General features: G+C 39.6%; 1 protein-coding gene across 1 annotated transcript in view; it reads right to left on the reverse strand.

Moving 5' to 3' along the window:
- Positions 1-1641: 1641 nt before the first annotated feature.
- Positions 1642-18912, reverse strand: part of LRRC31 (leucine rich repeat containing 31) — a 35781-nt gene continuing 18510 nt past the window's right edge. Inside the window, exons 7-9 of the mRNA XM_063103822.1 lie at positions 13320-13487; positions 9755-9922; positions 1642-2021 (exon numbers count right to left, since the gene is read on the reverse strand). Of these exons, the coding sequence (XP_062959892.1) occupies positions 1642-2021; positions 9755-9922; positions 13320-13487 (716 nt within the window). The remainder of the gene's footprint in view (positions 2022-9754; positions 9923-13319; positions 13488-18912) is intronic.

The following is an 18912-nucleotide window of genomic DNA, read 5'->3' on the forward strand; positions in this document are numbered from 1 at the left end:
TAATCAGCCACAATGTATATCGACAAAATAAAATTTTTTAAAAAATAAATAAATAAATAAAAGATGTCTAATAAAAAAAAAAAAATAGTTTGTTTCTCTTTGTAGCTGAATAGTACTGCATAGTCACACGGCTTGTTTAACCATTCATCCATTTAAGGATATAGTATTGTTTCCAGTTTTGACTATTAGAATAAACCTGCTATGAACATTCATATGTAGGTTTTTGCATAAGCATAGGTGTTCATGGAATTCATGGGAAAGCCCAGAGGAAAGAATACCATGATATCCAAAACATCCTCTTTTACTAGGAGTAGTATTAATTTTAAATTTACATGTTTTTCAAGCAATGATTGTAATACTAATTACTAGTGTAGCAAGAGGAAAGCAAAACCTAGTTTGATTAGAGCATATCAGAATAGAAACATGTAGGCAAACATCTTTGCCATGCAATGACTTTCATGCTCTAGTAAAATAAGACCGAAAATTCCAAAAATTACCTAGTGCAACACAAAAAACTTATTAATGAGCTAAATAGGTATTATGTAGCAAATTCCATGTCAAAGAAATGCCCAGAGGTACTATGTTAAAAATTTGTTTTAACAATAAAAGGTTTTAATTTACTCTAACAAGATGTGTTTTTGATAATGGATTTTAAATTTTTGACCATTTTTTACTAAAATTTATATGTCAATGACCATTATTAGTGTTCATGGTTGATATCTGGGATAAAAAGTCACCAGGACATAAAATAATAAACCATAGAAGGATAAACTTTCTGATAAAAATTTAAGTGGACCACATTATGATACACATAATAATAGTAAAGATAACATGAAATGGTTAAACAGCTTGTGCTTTACATTAGAATTACACACATAGACACACATCCTTATATTTAGGACATTTAACATGTGGGAAAAGAAGCAGAAAATTTCAGGGCCAGAAAAAAGCAGATGCATTGTGTGGCTGATTGAATTATGTCCCCCCCAAACTCATTGAAGCTTGAATTGTGTCCCCCAAATTCTATGTATTAGAAACTTAGCCTCCACTGTGACTTTTAAGAGAGCGGGAAATCCTATTATGGTAATTGAAAGGTGGAGCCTCGTAGAGGTGATTGGATTGTAGGATCATGCAGTAGTGAATGGATTAAAAATGGTGGTCAGGTACTTGGTTCTGAGGGCTTTAAAAGAAGAGGAAAGTCTGTCTTTCTCTCTCTGTGCTCTTTCTGCTTCCACCATCTTGCAATGTGAGACCTCTGGGCCACTGTAGCCACCACCAAGACCTTCATCGGTTGTGTTCCCTGGGCTTTGGACTTCCTAGGCTCTGAAACTGTAAGCAAATAAATTTTGTTTTCTTATAAATCACCCAATTCCAAGTATTTTTTAATAAGCAACAGAAACAATTTTTAGACTCTAAACATTTTGGCAGGTCTTCTAAATAGTAAGTACACCAATTATATATCCAAAACAAATGAAATCTATTGAAAAATGCCATCCTTGTTTCATAACATAGAGAATAAAGACATGCTCATATTAGATTATCATATACATGTATTTGTGAAGCTCTTGTAACATAAGTCGCATTAAATGGCCAAGAAGTTAATGCTCAGTTGGTGACGCTGAAACTCGTTCATGTTCTTTTTTAACTTTGGAGAATGGTTTTTGGCTTAGTAAGACCTGAGAAATCAGCTTGCTGAAACCCACCATGGTCAAAATGAATGCTTCTTTTATGATCTTGGTTAAAGCATTCTAGTTCTTCCTCCTGTAAAGCTGGGAGGATCCATCTTTTCATTCCTATTTCAGTGATCTCAGGGAGTTTGTTCACAGCACATAACAAGTGTCTAAACCACTGTCCACAATCCCGAAAATTAGATGGTCGAAGGCTAATATCTAGCTCAGTTAACTCTTTGAGGAACCATATGTTTTGGCAGAAGATAGTCCATCCTGCATCACAGATGCCATCATTATAGCTCAGGTCAAGCTTCTGCAATCTGGCCAGATGACCCATCTGTATGACTGATGCTGGAAAACAAAATCACTCTAAATGCCAAAATAAACGCATACTTTTTGCCATAGCTATTTCCCATTTCCAACAACAGTATCGCTAGGATTAGTAATAACAAGATTAGTAATTAGTAATGATTTGTTATTTGCTAGCAGCTTTATTCAGAGCATCTGGAATTACTTTAGTCACAAATTTCCTCTCTGTGCATTCCATGTACAGCTTAAAAATTGATTTTTTTTTTTCTCTTTCCAAATCCCAACTCAAAGAATTTCTTTTTTGTCAAGCTCCTGCTCTCTGCTCCACTGGAGTCCCAGCTCTTCCTGCAGACTTTCTCTAATTAAATCTAAGGAATGATGGTTCATTGGCTTTAACTAAGGACTATTTGTAAGTAGTCTTCTTGCTGTTTAATACTCTTTAATTGTTCTTGCTCATTCATTCATTCTTCATTCAATAATTATTTAATTGACCACTTTCTGTAGGCAAAACATACTTGGATAATTTCTAAATCACCATAGAGACCCCTAATACACAGGACAATTTTCCCTTTGAATAGCACATTATCACAGTACTACCTACAATAGCAGTTCGTAAGTAATAGATAATGATAAAGCTAAGAGAAGATAATGACTTCTGTAAGGGGAGTCAGGAAAGATACCCATGCCAAATGGCACATCCTTCCCATTTCAGCCAAACCCGGGAATGGATCTCAGAGATCAGATGAGTGGTATAGAATCTCAGAGTTGCAAGAGATCTTGGTCTCCTCATCCAAACTCTATATCAATGATCAAAGAGGAATCCCTTTCACAGACACTCTACTGATGACCACCATGATTCTGTCTGAACCATCCTTTCAAGGTTGCCCTCAACATTGTGAAGCATCTCTTAGCAGGAAGAAGCTCTTCCTTTGGGCCTCAATCTATCTTCCAGTGACTTTCACCCACTGCTCCCCTTAGGCAGCTGGAAAACTCGGCTCCTTCTTCCTCATGCCAACCCTGCAGTGTTGGACTACAATCAGATCTCCCTCAAATTGTCCCCCTCTAGAACTATACCTGCCCTGTCTTTCAATCATTCCTCACATGGCATGGCTTCCAGGCCAAGGAAGATGCTCTGACCCCTTTGCTTTCACTGGCACATTTGAGAGCTTAGCCATCCATACACATAACAGCTGGACTCTGTAGGTGTGCATCAATGTGTTTCTCTTCCTTTCTGTCTCACAACATTACTCACAATATCTCAAGAACTAAGTGTTAAAGACAATGTACTCTTCAAAAAATGTTGTATTACAGAAATTTTCAAACATACAAAAAGTAGAGAGAATAGGAGAGAGTGAACCCGCATGTACCCATCATTCAGCTTCAATAGACATCTTCATTACAGTAACCTTGCTTCATCTAGTCCCCTTTCCTCTCCTTTTTTTTTTTTTGTTGTTTTTTTTTAGTATTTTAAAGCAAATCCCAGATATCCTTTTTAGACAAGTACCCTATTTATTATATTTTACTACTTTAGATTCACTATAATTTTTTAAAATCTGGGTAGTGGACTTGTGGGCCATGGAAATACTTAACAAATTCTTAAAGAATGTTTCTGTTAGAAATAAAGCAATGTAAAAGTGGCAATGGTTAAAACCTCTCATAGTAATAGCTGATGTTCATCAAAAATTGAAAGAAGGAATAAATGCGCCTGACAAAATGTAAAAGTATAAATTTGACCTGAGGAAAAAACTGACAGTAAAAATTAAGAAAAAACATACAATGGCTGAAGCTATGATCAATAAAATTTGATGCAGACCAAAAAATAAAAAACTAATTGAAGAAGCAAATTTTAATTATAAACTTTAAATAAAATACATGAAATAAATTTAGTGCTATCCAAGTCAGAAAAACACATAAATGAAACCAAAGTTGTTTTTTTGAGAAGGTTAATAATATTGATAAATCTCTTGTGGTAGTCAGAACTCTAAGATGGACACCCCGAGATTTCCACCCTGTTCTCCAGGACTGTGAATATGATGGATTTTACTCCCATGTTTAGCTTATGTTCTATGGTACAGTTGACTTTAGGAAAAGGAGATTATCCAAGTGGGGTTAACCTAATCACATGAGCCCTTTGAAAGCAGTGTTCTGCTGGTGGCAGAAGAGGAAGGAGTTTACAGAAGAAGTGAGAGAACTGAAGTGTGAGAAGCACTGACACTCCATTGCTGGCTTTGACATAAGGGGGCCACATTTCAAGGAATGTGGGTGGCCTCTCGCAACTGAGAGCAGCTCCTAGCTGAGAACTAGCAAGAAAACAAGAATCTCAGTCCTACAGCTGCAAGGTACTGTATTCTTCCAACAAGAATGAGCTTGAAAGTGGATTCATCCCCAGAGCCTCCAAATGAGAACTCAGCCTTGTGGTACCCTGAGCAAAAAGCCCAGACAAGCCGTGCCAGACTTCTGACCTACAGAACTGTGAGCAAATGCATAAGCCCTGTATTAAGACACAAATTAATTAGTTACACAGCAACAGGAAACTAATCCCTTTAGTCAGATTAGCCAAGGGAAAAAAAAAGTAAGAAACAAATTATCAGGACTGAGAGAGAGGATATCACTACAGACATTAAAAGGATAATAAGGTAACAACTTTATTTCCATAAATTCAACAACCTAATTGAAATGGGCTGACACCTTCAAGGACATGAACTATCAAAACTCACTCAAGAGAGGTTCCAGTCAAGATGGCAGCATAGATGGTCCCCAGTGTCACTCTCCCACAAATCAACCAATTTACAGCTATAAAAATGTAGCAACAACCAAACTGGGGCCGCTGGAGCTCAGGAAGAGGAGGAGAGACCTACAGAGTTCACGAAGGCAGGAGAAACCATGATGGGAGAAAGAAAAAACTGCTCAGAGCATTTTGGGCCATGGCTGCTTTGAGGCTGGAACTGCTGAGCACATGGAGTAGGAACTAGCAAAGGCCACAGCTGTGCCCTTCAGATGGAGTTGCTTGGAGGCAGAGGAGAGAAGAGGGCCTTGGTGGCCCCCAGGACAGCAAGACCACTGATAGGGTTCCCGTGGACCCATGCAGGAGCGAGAAGCCAGAGCAACTGAAAAAAGGAGCCACTCAGAGACTGGTGAGTCATCACAAGGGACAGGGCCCATCCCAAAGGAATTGTTTGGAGCATGGGCAGTGGAGGAGATGGGCCCATTGGGAGAACACTGGGACACAGCAGGGATGGCTGATCCACCCCCCAGTCAGCGCAGGACCTCTTAGAGGAGACTGGTTGGGAATGCAGAATTGCATGGGGTGCAGTTTGATGAAAGAACTCAGGCCCAGATCAGAGTTTCTACACAACCCAGGTGCACCGGGTCTCTGGAGAACTGGAAATACCTATAAGGTCAACCATTAAACCCTGAGCTGCACAAAAAGCCTTGCCTAGGGAAAGAGCAGCAAAGCAGCAATTTAGGTCAACCACACAGCTCAAGTACTGGTTCCCACAGGAAGTTCCCCCATTTTAGAAGTAAGCAAAGGACAAAAAATTAGTTCTGGCGCAGGCACACCACCAGTGCCTCAGGGCCTGCCAGGGACCTGAGGCTTGAAGCTGGGGACCGGACCCCCCCACACACAACCAGGCACACTGCCAGCACCAAGGAGCATGCCAAAAACATCACCTCCATGTGGGTGGCCCACCACAGCCACCACAATAACCATGGCTGCCACGAAAGTGGCTAGATGCCACAACCACCACGCAGATGGTCCACCAGCCACTGGAGTGAGTTGACACAAGGAGAGTCACCAGCAGAGATAAAGAAAAGAATAAGACGTCTTTCTCCACAAAGCCCATTTCAGAGGGACAGAAGAAGCATCTGCTCTGTGATAATACTGGGGGAACTGAACATACTTCTCAGCATTGGACAGATCATCTAGGCAACAAATCAACAGAGTAACCATTATTCTTTCAGAAGGAGAGAAGAAATCTAGGGCAATTAGAGCGGGGAGAGGAGAGGGAGAGGGTGATGAGGTGAGATTGGACAAGGGGCATAAAGAGTAAGTCTGATTTGTAACAATATATATGCTAGTAATATTGATTTGATCAACGTATCTCAACGTTGAATCCCAAAAATATATATAATCAATTTCAATTCAATAAAAACTTTTTTAAAATAAGAAAGAAAAAAAACTCACTCAAGAAGAAACAGATAACCTGAATAGTTCTATATCTATTTTTTAAATTTAATTTGTAATTGGAAATATCCCACAAAGAAAACTCCAAGCTCAGATGGCTTCGATGGTGAATTCTGTGAAACAGTTCAAGAAGAAATAATATCAATTCTATGCGATCTTTCCAGGAAACAAAAGAGGAAGGAACTCTTTCTAACACGTTGTATGAAGCCATGATTACCCTGAAACTAAAGCCAAAGACATTACAAGGAAAAAAAAAAACTATTAGAATATTATCCCTCATGAACATAGGCACAAATACCCTCAACAAAATATTGGCAAATAAACCTGACAATATATTTAAAAAGATAATACATCATGACCAAGAGGGATTTATCCTGGGAATGTAAAGCTGACTTAATATTTGAAAATCGGTTAATATTATTCACTATATTAACAAAGGTTTAAAAATATGCTCATCTCAATAGAAACAGAAAACACATTTGATGAAATTCATCTTTAATTCATTGTAAGGACTCTTAGCAAATTAGGATTTCTTAATCTGATAAAGGGCAGCTACAAAAAAACCTACAGCTAATATCATACTTAGTGGTGAACAACTGAATGTTTTCCCTCTAAGACTGGGAGCAAGGTAATAATGTCTGCTCATAACCTTCAACATCTACAGGAAATCCTAGCCAGTTAAGTAGCCAAGAAAAAATAAATAAAAGATATACAATGTGAAAAGGAAGAAATAAAACTGTCTCTAATCATAGATGACATGATTGTCTATGTTGAAAATTCTACAGAATCTACCAAAAATCTCCTAGAACTAATAGATGAGATTAGCAAGGTTTCGGTATAAAATGTTAACACACAAAAATCAATTGTATTTCTGCATACTACCAATGACCAACTGGCAATCAAAAATTCAACAGTACCTTTTACTTTATTTTTTATTTTATTTATTTATTTGACTGGTAAGGGGATCGCAACCCTTGGCACAGTGTCGTCTGCACCACGCTCAGCCAGTGAGCGCACTGGCCATCCCTATATAGGATCTGAACCCGCAGCCTCAGTGCTACCAGCACCACACTCTCCCGAGTGAGCCACAGGGCTGGCCCAAACAGTACCTTTTATAATAGCACCCCAAAATTAAAATACTCAGATATAAATTTAACAAAATATATGCAGGATCTGTATGGTAAAAACTACAAACCACCAATGAAAGAACTCAAAGAGAACCTAAATAGAGAGATATACTGTGTTCATGGATGGGAATATTCAATATGGTTAAGATGTCGTTTCTCCCTGAGGTGATCTATAGTTTCCATGCAATCTCAATCAAATTGCCAGAAGAGATTTTTTTATAGATATTGAAAATTTGATGCTAAATTTATATGGAAATGCCAAGGAACCAGAATAACAAAAGCAATTTTGAAAAAGAACAAGGAATACTCATACTACCTAACTTCAAGATTTATATAATGCATCAGTAATCTAGACAGTGTGATATTGGTAAAAAAAAAAAAACAGACACAAAGATCAATGGAACAGAATAGAGAGACCAGAAATAGACCCTCACACATATGGCCAAGTCATTTTTGACAAAAGTACAAGGAAAAATCAATGGATAAAGGATAATCTTTTCAACTAACAGTGCTTGTGTAATTGAATAGTCATATGCGATTACATTAACATCTATGCCTACCTCATGCTGCATACAAAAATGAACTCAAAATGGATAACATGTAAAATTAACTCAAAATGTAAAATGTAAATACAAAACTTTTAGAAGAAAATATAGAAAAAAAAATCCTTGAGATCTTGGGTTTTGCAAAAATTTCTAAGATGCAACCAAAAAGAGCTCTGTCCATCAAATTAACAAATTTATAAATAGATCTTCATCAAAACCAAAAGTTTTGCTCTACGAAGAAACTCTTTTAGAATGAAAAGGCAACTAGAGAGACTCAGAAAATATTTACAAATTACATACCTGATAATGTACTTGGATCTAGAAAATCTGAAGAATGCTCATCAATAAGAGAACAATCAATGCTCATCAATAAGAAAACAAACAATCCAATTTTTTAAATTAGGCACTTCATCAAAAATGATATACAGTTGACCAAAAATAGCTCATAAAAATATGTTCAACACCGTTAGTCATCAGGGAAATGCAAATTAAAATAACAATGTTTTGTCCCCATCTTCTAATTACAATAATTTTTGCTATAACACTTATTTTGAAAATGCAAGTTTGTTCCAATGAGATTAAAATATCAGGGAACAATTTGAGCATGACACAAATTTCCTGTTTGCTTACACACAATGCATGCACAGGAACACTGGGTGAACACATAAAACCCCCCAGGTGAGCTGAGCTGTGATAGTAATAAACAAAATGCACATATGCATACACCTCACGAGGACAACTTCCCTTGCCCATCCACATCAGGTGCTAGAACTTTCTATTTGAGTTCAAATAATCCTCCTTCCACCAGTGGGAGTGTGGACAGTCCACTTCCACAGATCTTTCTCGAGGTGAAGTGCCATATTTACTGTAGTATTTATGTATTTCTTAACCATTTAACATGGATAAAATTGTACTACCATTTTTCTTAGTGTCTATGAAGTTTTTGAGTTCTGTGCTTCTAACCATAAGCCCTGTGGTTATTTATTGCATGATTTTTGCATAGCATGTGATTTTTAGGCACATGTGTCATGTCATGGTAAAACTGACTGTATACACACTGAGAACACAGATACAACTACCTGGAGTCATTGTTCAGGACCCTTCATTTGGAGGGGTGCTAATTGCTTCAGAGATTTAACAGCTGGTGGGTGAATAGCATTGGGGGTGTGGGGACAAGCCTTGATGGGAGACAGAGATAGCACTCTCCAATTCATTGTTTCCCAATGGGAAGTGGACACATAGAGTGACTTTAGGTGATGTTTGGGTAAGGTATTATACAGCCTGGAATTCCACAGTGCAAAAGTTATTCAATTCTCTGTCCATCTTTCCAGATAGACATGAAGAAAGTGTCAGATTGGTGCTACAATATGCCTTTAACCTTCTAATTTTGTTCTAACAAAGAGACAATGAACCTCTACTCAAATCCTTCAGCAGACAACAGTCTAATATCTATAAGAAGAGATGCCTAAATTTCAGTTATGATGACAATCAGTTTCCTGTTCAAATAAAAGCATTTGAGTTAAAGAATCAACTTAAAGGAAAACTTAAGTAATAGTACGAGTACCAGGTGGCTAGGTTAAAATTTGTGAAGTTAAAATGTAGATGACTGAAGTTTGAACACTCTCGTGTATGGAGGAGGTGTGGAGCAGAAACTGTTTGCCTGGCAGGAACCTTCCCAGCTATCTTTGCTATCCATCCATCTCCTTTTATGAACACCCTCCAGTGTGGTTTGGTTTTAGACTTGCCCTTATCTGTTTAACCAGATCTCTTCTAAGCACACGCTGGGGAGAAGGGAAGCCACACAAAGGGCTTAGCCCCAGGTCTTGCTGCCTTTCTCGCCTCCCACCCGTGTGCTTTGCAGGGCAGGCACACTGGGCTCTGCATGCCAAGACAGCTTTGGAACTGGTAGATACAAACCCAGGTGAGCCACGTCCTCTGCCATCAGGGAACAGCTGCTCAGCCTCAGCACTTGAAGAGATGTTGAGTGCTTTAGTGTCTCCAAAAGCAGCTGAAGGTTGCCACCAACACACTTATTCCAGGAAAGGTTGAATATTTCCAGAGCAGGAAGGTGAATGGAGGCTTCAGCTAAAAGTGGTAACAATAAAACAGCAGTGATTTAGGCTTCCTTGGAGATCATGAGCCTTGAATTTGAGGACACTAGGCTAGGACAACATATTGATACAACTGGGGCTGAGAAAGTTGTAGAGACTATTTTCTCCTGCCTAACTTCATGGCCTCAATTTATGCTGTCTATTTTTATTTGGGGAAATATTGGAAACTTCAGAAAAGTACAACTTGATTAAATGGAATTCACCATCACTGGGGTTTCTTTTCTTCACATTTAGGAAGGAGAAAGAGGCAAAGTGCTTGGATAGATTGTCAAGATTTCCAGAAATTTCTCATTTCTTTACAAATTAATCAGAAAAGCATATTCCCTAGTATAGTATATAGTATAGTTAGTTACACTTTAAACTATTCTGCCATCTTTCTAAAGTATGTGTTCAAGGGGAAAATACATTGATTTTTTATAATATATAGAAAGAAAATCCTTCCCACTCATAATACAGAGACCTAGAATAAGGAGAAATAAAACCTTTTCTTTTTCTTCTAGAAGTGATGTGGAGAAATAGATACTTACTCGATGCAGACCAAATTCAAATTGAATGGTAGATTTATGTCAGATGACGTAATTTAGTGTAATATCTACTTGATCATTCATTGATTGTACAGCTAGAATTAGAAAGAGTTGTGTCTTCTGACAGCTGCAATTCCTTAAAAGAAATTTTTTTTTCTAAAAAAAATTCAACTTAGGAAGTATATTTATAAAATGTCATGTTGTCCCCAAATTTATTTTTTGTGCGACTTTCCTAAGTGAATGTTAGTCTGAGCAGTGGCACATGTAATTTGTTTGTGTGTGTTTACCTAATCATTTCAAGGATTACAAACTCCTTTGAGAATTTTATGTGTGTACTTACCTACTTACTTAACTAATATAAAAATAATACAAAAGACATGGTTTGGGTATGCAATAAAGAATAAACACAATCCCCGCCCTCAAGGAGGTCGGGGGAAAATATTATCTGGGGAAAATATGAATATTAAACAACCACTCCCCATACCGGCCAGCCAAAAATAAAAATAAATAAATAGGAAAATAAATAAACAACCACACAAATAAATACATAATTATAAATTCTGATAAAGGCTATAAAGAAAAAGCACAGAGGCTTCTAATTTACATAGGGAGGGGCAGTCTTAAAAAGGGACATTTACACTGAGACTTAAAGGATTAGTCAGAACTCCCCAGGAAAGAAGAGAGGGTAGGGTGTTCCAAAGAACAGGAGAGCCTCAAGACAAGAGAGAGCTTAGTGACACGAAGGAACAGAAAGAAGGCAACAGAGGCTGGGTTCAGGGAGCAAAGGGCAGAGTGGCCGAGAGGAACTGGGGCCAGATCATCTGGGCCTCTAAGACAACATGAAGGAATCTGGATTTCACCTGACATGCTACAGGAAAACCATTGACTATTTTTAAAACTGGGCAGTGATAAAATCCAATATTACTTTTTAAATGAAATTTATAGACTCTCCCCCCATAATAATATTAACAGCTAACAAATTGAGCATTTGCTATGTACCAGGCACCTTTCCAAGCACTTAATATGCATTAACCCATTTAACTCTTACAGCCTATGAGGTATGTGCTGTTATTCCATTTTATATTTTACAGATGAGGAAATGGAAACACAGAGATGTCAAGTACTTGGGGTCACTCAAGGTCACAAAAACCAGAGCCAGGATTTGATTTCAGGCAGTCTGATTCCAGGTGCTTTGGAAACAGAAAATACACCAAACCCTCCCTCCAACAGAATAATTATAATCAATTTTAGTGAATTCACAGGGCCCCCCTCAAGCATACCTCTAGACTCTCTGGGGCCTATGAACGCCAGATTAAGAACTGCATGTCTGAAAGGTACATATCCTAGGACTTTCCCCATCCAGACACGTGGACAATGAGATGAACGATGCTGGAGAGGGCTGGGGGCCATACCTGGCGAGGACCAAGTCTATGTGGCTAGAACAAAATGCTCGGGCTGAGAAGGAGGGCAAGAGTACCCTAAATATAGAGTTCTAAGGATGTGGGGTAAATGACATGCATCTGTTTTTATTTATAGATATTAATAAATAGCTACTTATTTTTATTAATAGAACACATTTATTTCATTAATAATAGCCTCTGTCTTGTCCATAGTACAGTTCATTTTCAAGAAAGCATCAAGTGACATAACACTCGGGAGAGGGTCAGAGAGAAAGACTCTGTTTCCATCATTATCCAGGAAGCACCAAATCCAACAACTCTAGTCATGTGCACGTGTGCAAAAAAGAGTTAACACAGCAGGCATGAGACCGCTATGCCTGGACAGACCTGCTATCAACCAGAAAGGCTGGCCCTGGGCTGGCTTCTGGGAAGTTGGCATTTGGGAATATTCCCACCATTCCCTAACTGATAAGGGGAGTTTACTTTACCTAACCTGTTTGCACAAACAATATGATGTATGATGAATGCCAGCTTTCCTTCTGTGAGTCTGAAATTTTGGTACGTGCTAGGAAGAGGGTACCCACATGACTGATCCCCAATAAAAACCCCAGACTTGAAGTCCCAGGCAAGCGCTGGTAGACAACATTTCACAAGTGTCATCACAACTCATTGTTAGAGGAATTGAATCCTGGGATTCCACCGGGAGAGGACTCTGGACTTTGCCAGGCACATTTCCCTTTACTGATTTTTCTTTGTGTTCCTTCACTGTAGTAAATCTCAGCCATGACTACCAGTGTATGCAGAGTGCAATGAGTCCTCCTAGTGAATCAGTGAACCTGGAGTCATATTGGGGACCCTGGCACCATACGCACAAAGTGCCAGTTGCCTGGGTGGTACACTTGGGGAAATGCTGCAAAGTCTCTTTGCTTCAAAATATCTCCCTCTACTTGCTGACCATCCTCTTGCTCCCAAATGGGCAGAAATTTCAGATTAAGTAAACTCTTGATCTAGGCTGGGGTGTATCCAAGACCTTCAGGAATACCCAGATTCCTGAGAACACAACAAATCCTGCGGGGAAGTGAATGCCAGGTAGTCAGCTAGGCTCACACACTAGTAAATGCCTCACTTTCCTATCAGACCCACAGCAATCTCAGTACATAATGGCAGCTAAGTGAAATTACAAGGTACGGTCGATGAGGACCTCCCGAGTTGGTTATACACAACTTAAACTTTAAATATTTGATCTGCAAATGCCAGAATCATGTATATGGACTTCAAAAGGCAACTTTTAAGAGGGCATAGTTTCTGAAAAGAAGAAAAATTAGTGTTTTTTGTCTTTGCCTATGGCAGAGACTTGGGATTAAATTCATATGTAGAGAAAGAAAGAGAGACCTCCCTCTCTCGTATGATTGTATTGCGCCTGCAGAGATCGGGGTAATTCTCTTACCGAGAGCTGTAAAAGTCTCACTTTCCAAAGCACAGTTGTTGATTAATAACGACTTCAATGCTGGTAAAAATCGGAGCCTACTGAGTAGATTTTCAGAAGAGCTGCCCATCTTTTTATTGGCTGATAAATCCAATTCCTGAAGACTTGAGAGTAAAGGGATTATCTGGGCTGTTAAAATATCAACAATAGGAGAGGCTGCCTCATTTACAGGCAACAGCTTTGAAGTGTGGAGCAGGAAAAGAACTGATTCTTAGCTGCAAAAGTGAGTCTTGAAACAGGGAACACGGCGCCAGGGCTGCTGTGGATGCAGCCAGGATCCCGGAGGCTGGGGCCGCACTGAAGGCGGCCAGCTGCCCTATTCAGGATTCGAGGTTTCAGGCCGGCATTAAAGAAGATTCCTGGGAGCGCCCGAGCGGCGCCGCGACTGAACAGCCCGAGGCGGCAGCGCCGAGAACACGGAAGGCAACAAACCAGAGACAGAGCGAGCGCCCGACCTGGCACAGCACTGTGAGTGATCCCTGGCACAGCTCTGTTCGGGGGGTGAATGCCCACGCGGCTTCCGCCTGCACCACCAGGCCACTCACTGCCCCGGTGCTGCCTCCATTTTCCCAGGTGCGGGCAGCTCCGCCCTGCTCGGCCATCACTGAGCCCATTTGCTTGGCCTGGCGCGGGGCTTTCCGGACCCTGCGGGCCGACCTCCTCTCCCACTCCCTCCGCGGTTCTCTGGCAGGACTGGGGGTGTGGGGCGTCCCGACCAGTTTTGGGAGGGCTAGGAAGTACGGGCGGGCCGACTGTCACTCCACCACACCCTGGACTCCGGCCCCGGTAAACTTCCTGTTACTGGGAGGCAGATACCATCTCTGCGACCACCAGTTTGGAAAAAAGCCTAACGAATTTCTGGTTGGGAATAGTGCGGTAGGAGAGTTCCCAGGTCCGCTTGAACCTGCCGGAGAGCAGGCTGCAGGCGGGCACTAGACTCGGTTTATACCGGGGGGATACAAAGGTGAACAAGACCCGAGAAAGATCTACACAGTGCTACAAAGGCACCCAGAGAGACCGGTCGTCTGTGCCTAGCAGAAACCTGGTAGACTTCCTGGGTGAGGCGGTGCTGAGCAGGGTCTTGAAGGCCCAGCTGATAGACGAGGGGTGCAGAAGACACGCCCCAGCCCAGCACAGTGTGCACAGAGGGGGGAGACGTGCGGCCAGGGAGGCGGAGTCTCGACAGAAACCACACACCCGGTGGGGTCGCCACTGCACGATCTAACAGCCTGGGCCAGAGCACACGGAACGGGGAGAAGTCCTGTACAGTAAGTGAAAGCTCAACAGAGATCACACACCCTGTGGTACGTGATCCACCAGCCCAGCAGAGTACAAGCTGACCAGAAAGGTGGATCCCCGGAGAAGCCCAAGACCCGAGGCAACCACACGCACAAGACACTAGAGGCCAACTGAGCAGTCACGGCGGGAGCCATACCAAATTGGCAACCACAGCAACATCCTAGTTAGTCATTAGTCTTAAACCGGTGGACTGTGAAACCCCCTGCAACAATGAATAAACACCAAAAAAAAGACACCAGAAATACAAAAAATCAAGAAAGTACACCACATAAAGTTAATAAATCTCATACTCTAGATCCTATAGAACAAGAAGCCCTTGAAATAACTGACAAGGAATTTCGAGTGATAATTCTAAGGAAACTGAATGAGATACAAGAAAACTCAGCTAGACATCATGATGAAATGAGGAAAAGTATACAGGATCTGAAAGAGGAAATATACAAGGAAATCAATGTCCTGAAAAAAAATGTAGCAGAACTTGCTGAACTGAAGAAGTTATTCAGCGAAATAAAAAACACAACGGAGAGTTTAACCAGCAGGCTTGTCGAAGTTGAAGAGAGAACCTCTGAACTTGAAGATGGGCTGTTTGAAATAACACAAGCAGACAAAAAGAAAGAAAAAAGAATCAAGGACATGGAAGAAAATCTGAGAGAGATATCAGACAACCTCAAGCGCTCAAATATCCGAGTCATGGGTATTCCAGAAGGGGAGGAAAATGGAGATTCCATTGAAAACATATTCAACAAAATAGTGGCAGAAAACTTCCCAGGTATAGGAAAAATCACAAATCTTCAGATCCAGGAAGCTCAACGATCTCCAAACGTATTCAACCCAAAAAGGCCTTCTCCAAGACATGTCATAGTCAAATTGGCAAAACTCAGAGACAAAGAGAGAATCTTAAAAGCTGCAAGAGAGAAGCGTCAAATCACCTATAAGGGAGCCCCAATCAGGTTAACATCAGACTTCTCATCACAAACCCTAAAAGCTAGAAAGGAATGGGATGATATTTTCAAAATACTAAAAGACAAAGATTGCCAGCCAAGAATACTCTACCCTGCAAGGCTATCCTTCCGAAATGAGGGGCAAATAGTATATTTCTCAGACAAACAAAAACTGCGGGAGTTCACTACCACAAGACCACCCTTACAAGAAATCCTCAAGGGAGTACTGGGTTTGGTTCCTGAAAAATAACTACCACTGCCATAAAAACCTAAGAAAAATCTAAACCCGCTAGTACAATAAAAATGGCATTCATGAAGAGAAAACAAGCTAACAAAAACACTATCTACAACCTAAGGAACCAACAAACAAAGAAACCAAACAGTAAATCAGAAAGCAAGGAACAAAAGACACCTAAGACAACCAAACAACCAATAAAATGCTAGGAATAAATCAACACCTTTCAATAACAACTCTTAATGTTAAAGGCTTAAATTCCCCAATTAAAAGACACAGACTGGCTGACTGGATCAAAAAGCAGGACCCAACTATATGCTGCCTACAAGAGACCCACCTCACCCATAAAGATTCACACAGACTAAGAGTGAAAGGATGGAAAAAGATTTACCATGCAAACAGAAAAGAAAAACGAGCTGGAGTGGCTATTCTTATATCTGACAAAATAGACTTTAAACTAAAAACCATAAAAAGAGACAATGAGGGACACTACTTAATGATAAAAGGACTGATCCATCAAGAAGACATAACAATCATAAATATGTACGCACCCAATGTTGGAGCAGCCAGATTTATAAAACAAACTCTATTAGACCTAAAGAAGGAAATAGACACTAATACCATAATAGCAGGGGACCTGAACACTCCACTGTCAATATTAGACAGATCATCTAGGCAAAGAATCAGTAGAGAAACACAAGATCTAAACAAGACTCTAGACCAATTGGAATTGGCAGATATCTACAGAACATTCCACCCAACAACCTCAGAATATTCATTCTTCTCATCAGCACATGGATCATTCTCCAGGATAGATCACATATTAGGTCACAAATCAAGTCTCAGTAAATTCAAAAAAATTGGAATTATCCCATGTATCTTCTCAGACCACAATGGATTAAAACTAGAAATTAATAACAAACGAAACTCTGGAAACTATACAAACACATGGAAATTAAACAGCATTCTACTTAATGACATATGGGTCCAAGAAGAAATCAAGCAGGAAATCAAAAAGTTTATTGAAACTAATGAAAACAATGATACATCATACCAAAACCTGTGGGATACTGCAAAAGCAGTATTGAGGGGAAAATTTATTGCATTAAATGCTCACTTCAGAAGAATGGAAAGATGGCAAGTGAACAACCTAACACTTCACCTTAAAGAACTAGAAAAACAAGAACAATCCAATCCTAAAGTTAGCAGACGGAAAGAAATCATTAAGATCAGAGCAGAACTGAATGAAATTGAAAACCAAAAAACAATTCAAAAAATCAACGAATCAAAAAGTTGGTTTTTTGAAAAGATAAATAAAATTGACAAACCATTAGCATGGCTAACAAAAAAAAGAAGAGAGAAGACTCAAATAACAAAAATTAGAAATGAAAAAGGCGATATTACAACTGATTCATCTGAAATACAAGGAATCATTCGAGACTACTATAAACAACTGTACGCCAACAAATTTGAAAATCTGGAGGAAATGGATAAATTTCTGGACACACACAAGCTCCCAAAACTGAACCGTGAAGACGTAGAAAATCTGAACAGACCAATAACAATAAAGGAGATTGAAGCTGTTATCAGAAGGCTCCCAACAAAGAAAAGCCCAGGACCAGATGGATTCACAGCAGAATTTTACCAAACATTCAAAGAGGAATTGACACCGATTCTTTACAAACTATTCCAAAAGATTGAAACGGACGCAAATCTCCCAAACTCATTCTATGAAGCAAACATCATCCTGATACCAAAACCAGGTAAAGATATAACCAAAAAAGAAAACTACAGGCCGATATCCTTGATGAATATAGATGCAAAAATCCTCACTAAAATACTAGCAAACAGAATACAGCAACACATACGAAAAATTATTCATCACGATCAAGTGGGATTCATCCCAGGGATGCAAGGTTGGTTCAACATACGCAAATCAATAAATGTGATACACCATATTAATAAACTCAAACACAAGGACCATATGATCATCTCTATAGATGCTGAAAAAGCATTTGATAAAGTTCAGCCCTCATTCATGACAAAGACCCTCTATAAGTTAGGTATAGAGGGAAAGTATCTCAACATAATTAAAGCCATATATGACAAACCCACTGCCAATATCATCCTGAATGGGGAAAAGCTGAAAGCTTTTCCTTTAAGAACAGGCACTAGACAAGGATGCCCACTCTCACCACTCCTATTCAACATAGTGTTGGAAGTACTAGCCAGAGCAATCAGAGAAGAGAAGGAAATAAAGGGCATCCAGATTGGAAAAGATGAAGTCAAACTGTCCCTGTTTGCAGATGACATGATCCTATATATCGAACAGCCTAAAACCTCTACAAAAAAACTGTTGGAATTGATAAATGATTTCAGCACAGTAGCAGGATACAAAATCAACACACAAAAATCAGTAGCATTTCTTTTCTCCAATAGTGAACATGCAGAAGGAGAAATCAAGAAAGCCTGCCCATTTACAATAGCCACCAAAAAAATAAAATACTTAGGAATTGAGTTAACCAAGGAGGTGAAAAATCTCTATAATGAGAACTACAAACCACTGCTGAGAGAAATTAGAGAGGATACAAGAAGATGGAAAGATATTCCATGCTCTTGGATTGGAAGAATCAACATAGTGAAAATGTCCATACTACCCAAAGTGATATACAAATTCAATGCAATCCCCATCAAAATTCCAAAGACATTTTTCTCAGAAATGGAAAAAACTATTCAGACATTTATATGGAACAATAAAAGACCACGAATAGCCAAAGCAATGCTGAGCAAAAAAAATAAAGCTGGAGGCATAACACTACCTGACTTTAAGCTATACTACAAAGCTATAATAACCAAAACAGTATGGTACTGGCATAAAAACAGACACACTGACCAATGGAATAGAATAGAGAATCCAGAAATCAACCCACACACTTACTGCCATCTGATCTTTGACAAAGGCACCAAACCTATTCACTGGGGAAGGGACTGCCTCTTCAGCAAGTGGTGCTGGGATAACTGGATATCGATATGCAGGAGAATGAAACTAGATCCATACCTCTCACCGTATACTAAAATC

Source organism: Cynocephalus volans, chromosome 1, assembly GCF_027409185.1.
Source record: "Cynocephalus volans isolate mCynVol1 chromosome 1, mCynVol1.pri, whole genome shotgun sequence".
Classification (NCBI taxonomy): domain Eukaryota; kingdom Metazoa; phylum Chordata; class Mammalia; order Dermoptera; family Cynocephalidae; genus Cynocephalus; species Cynocephalus volans.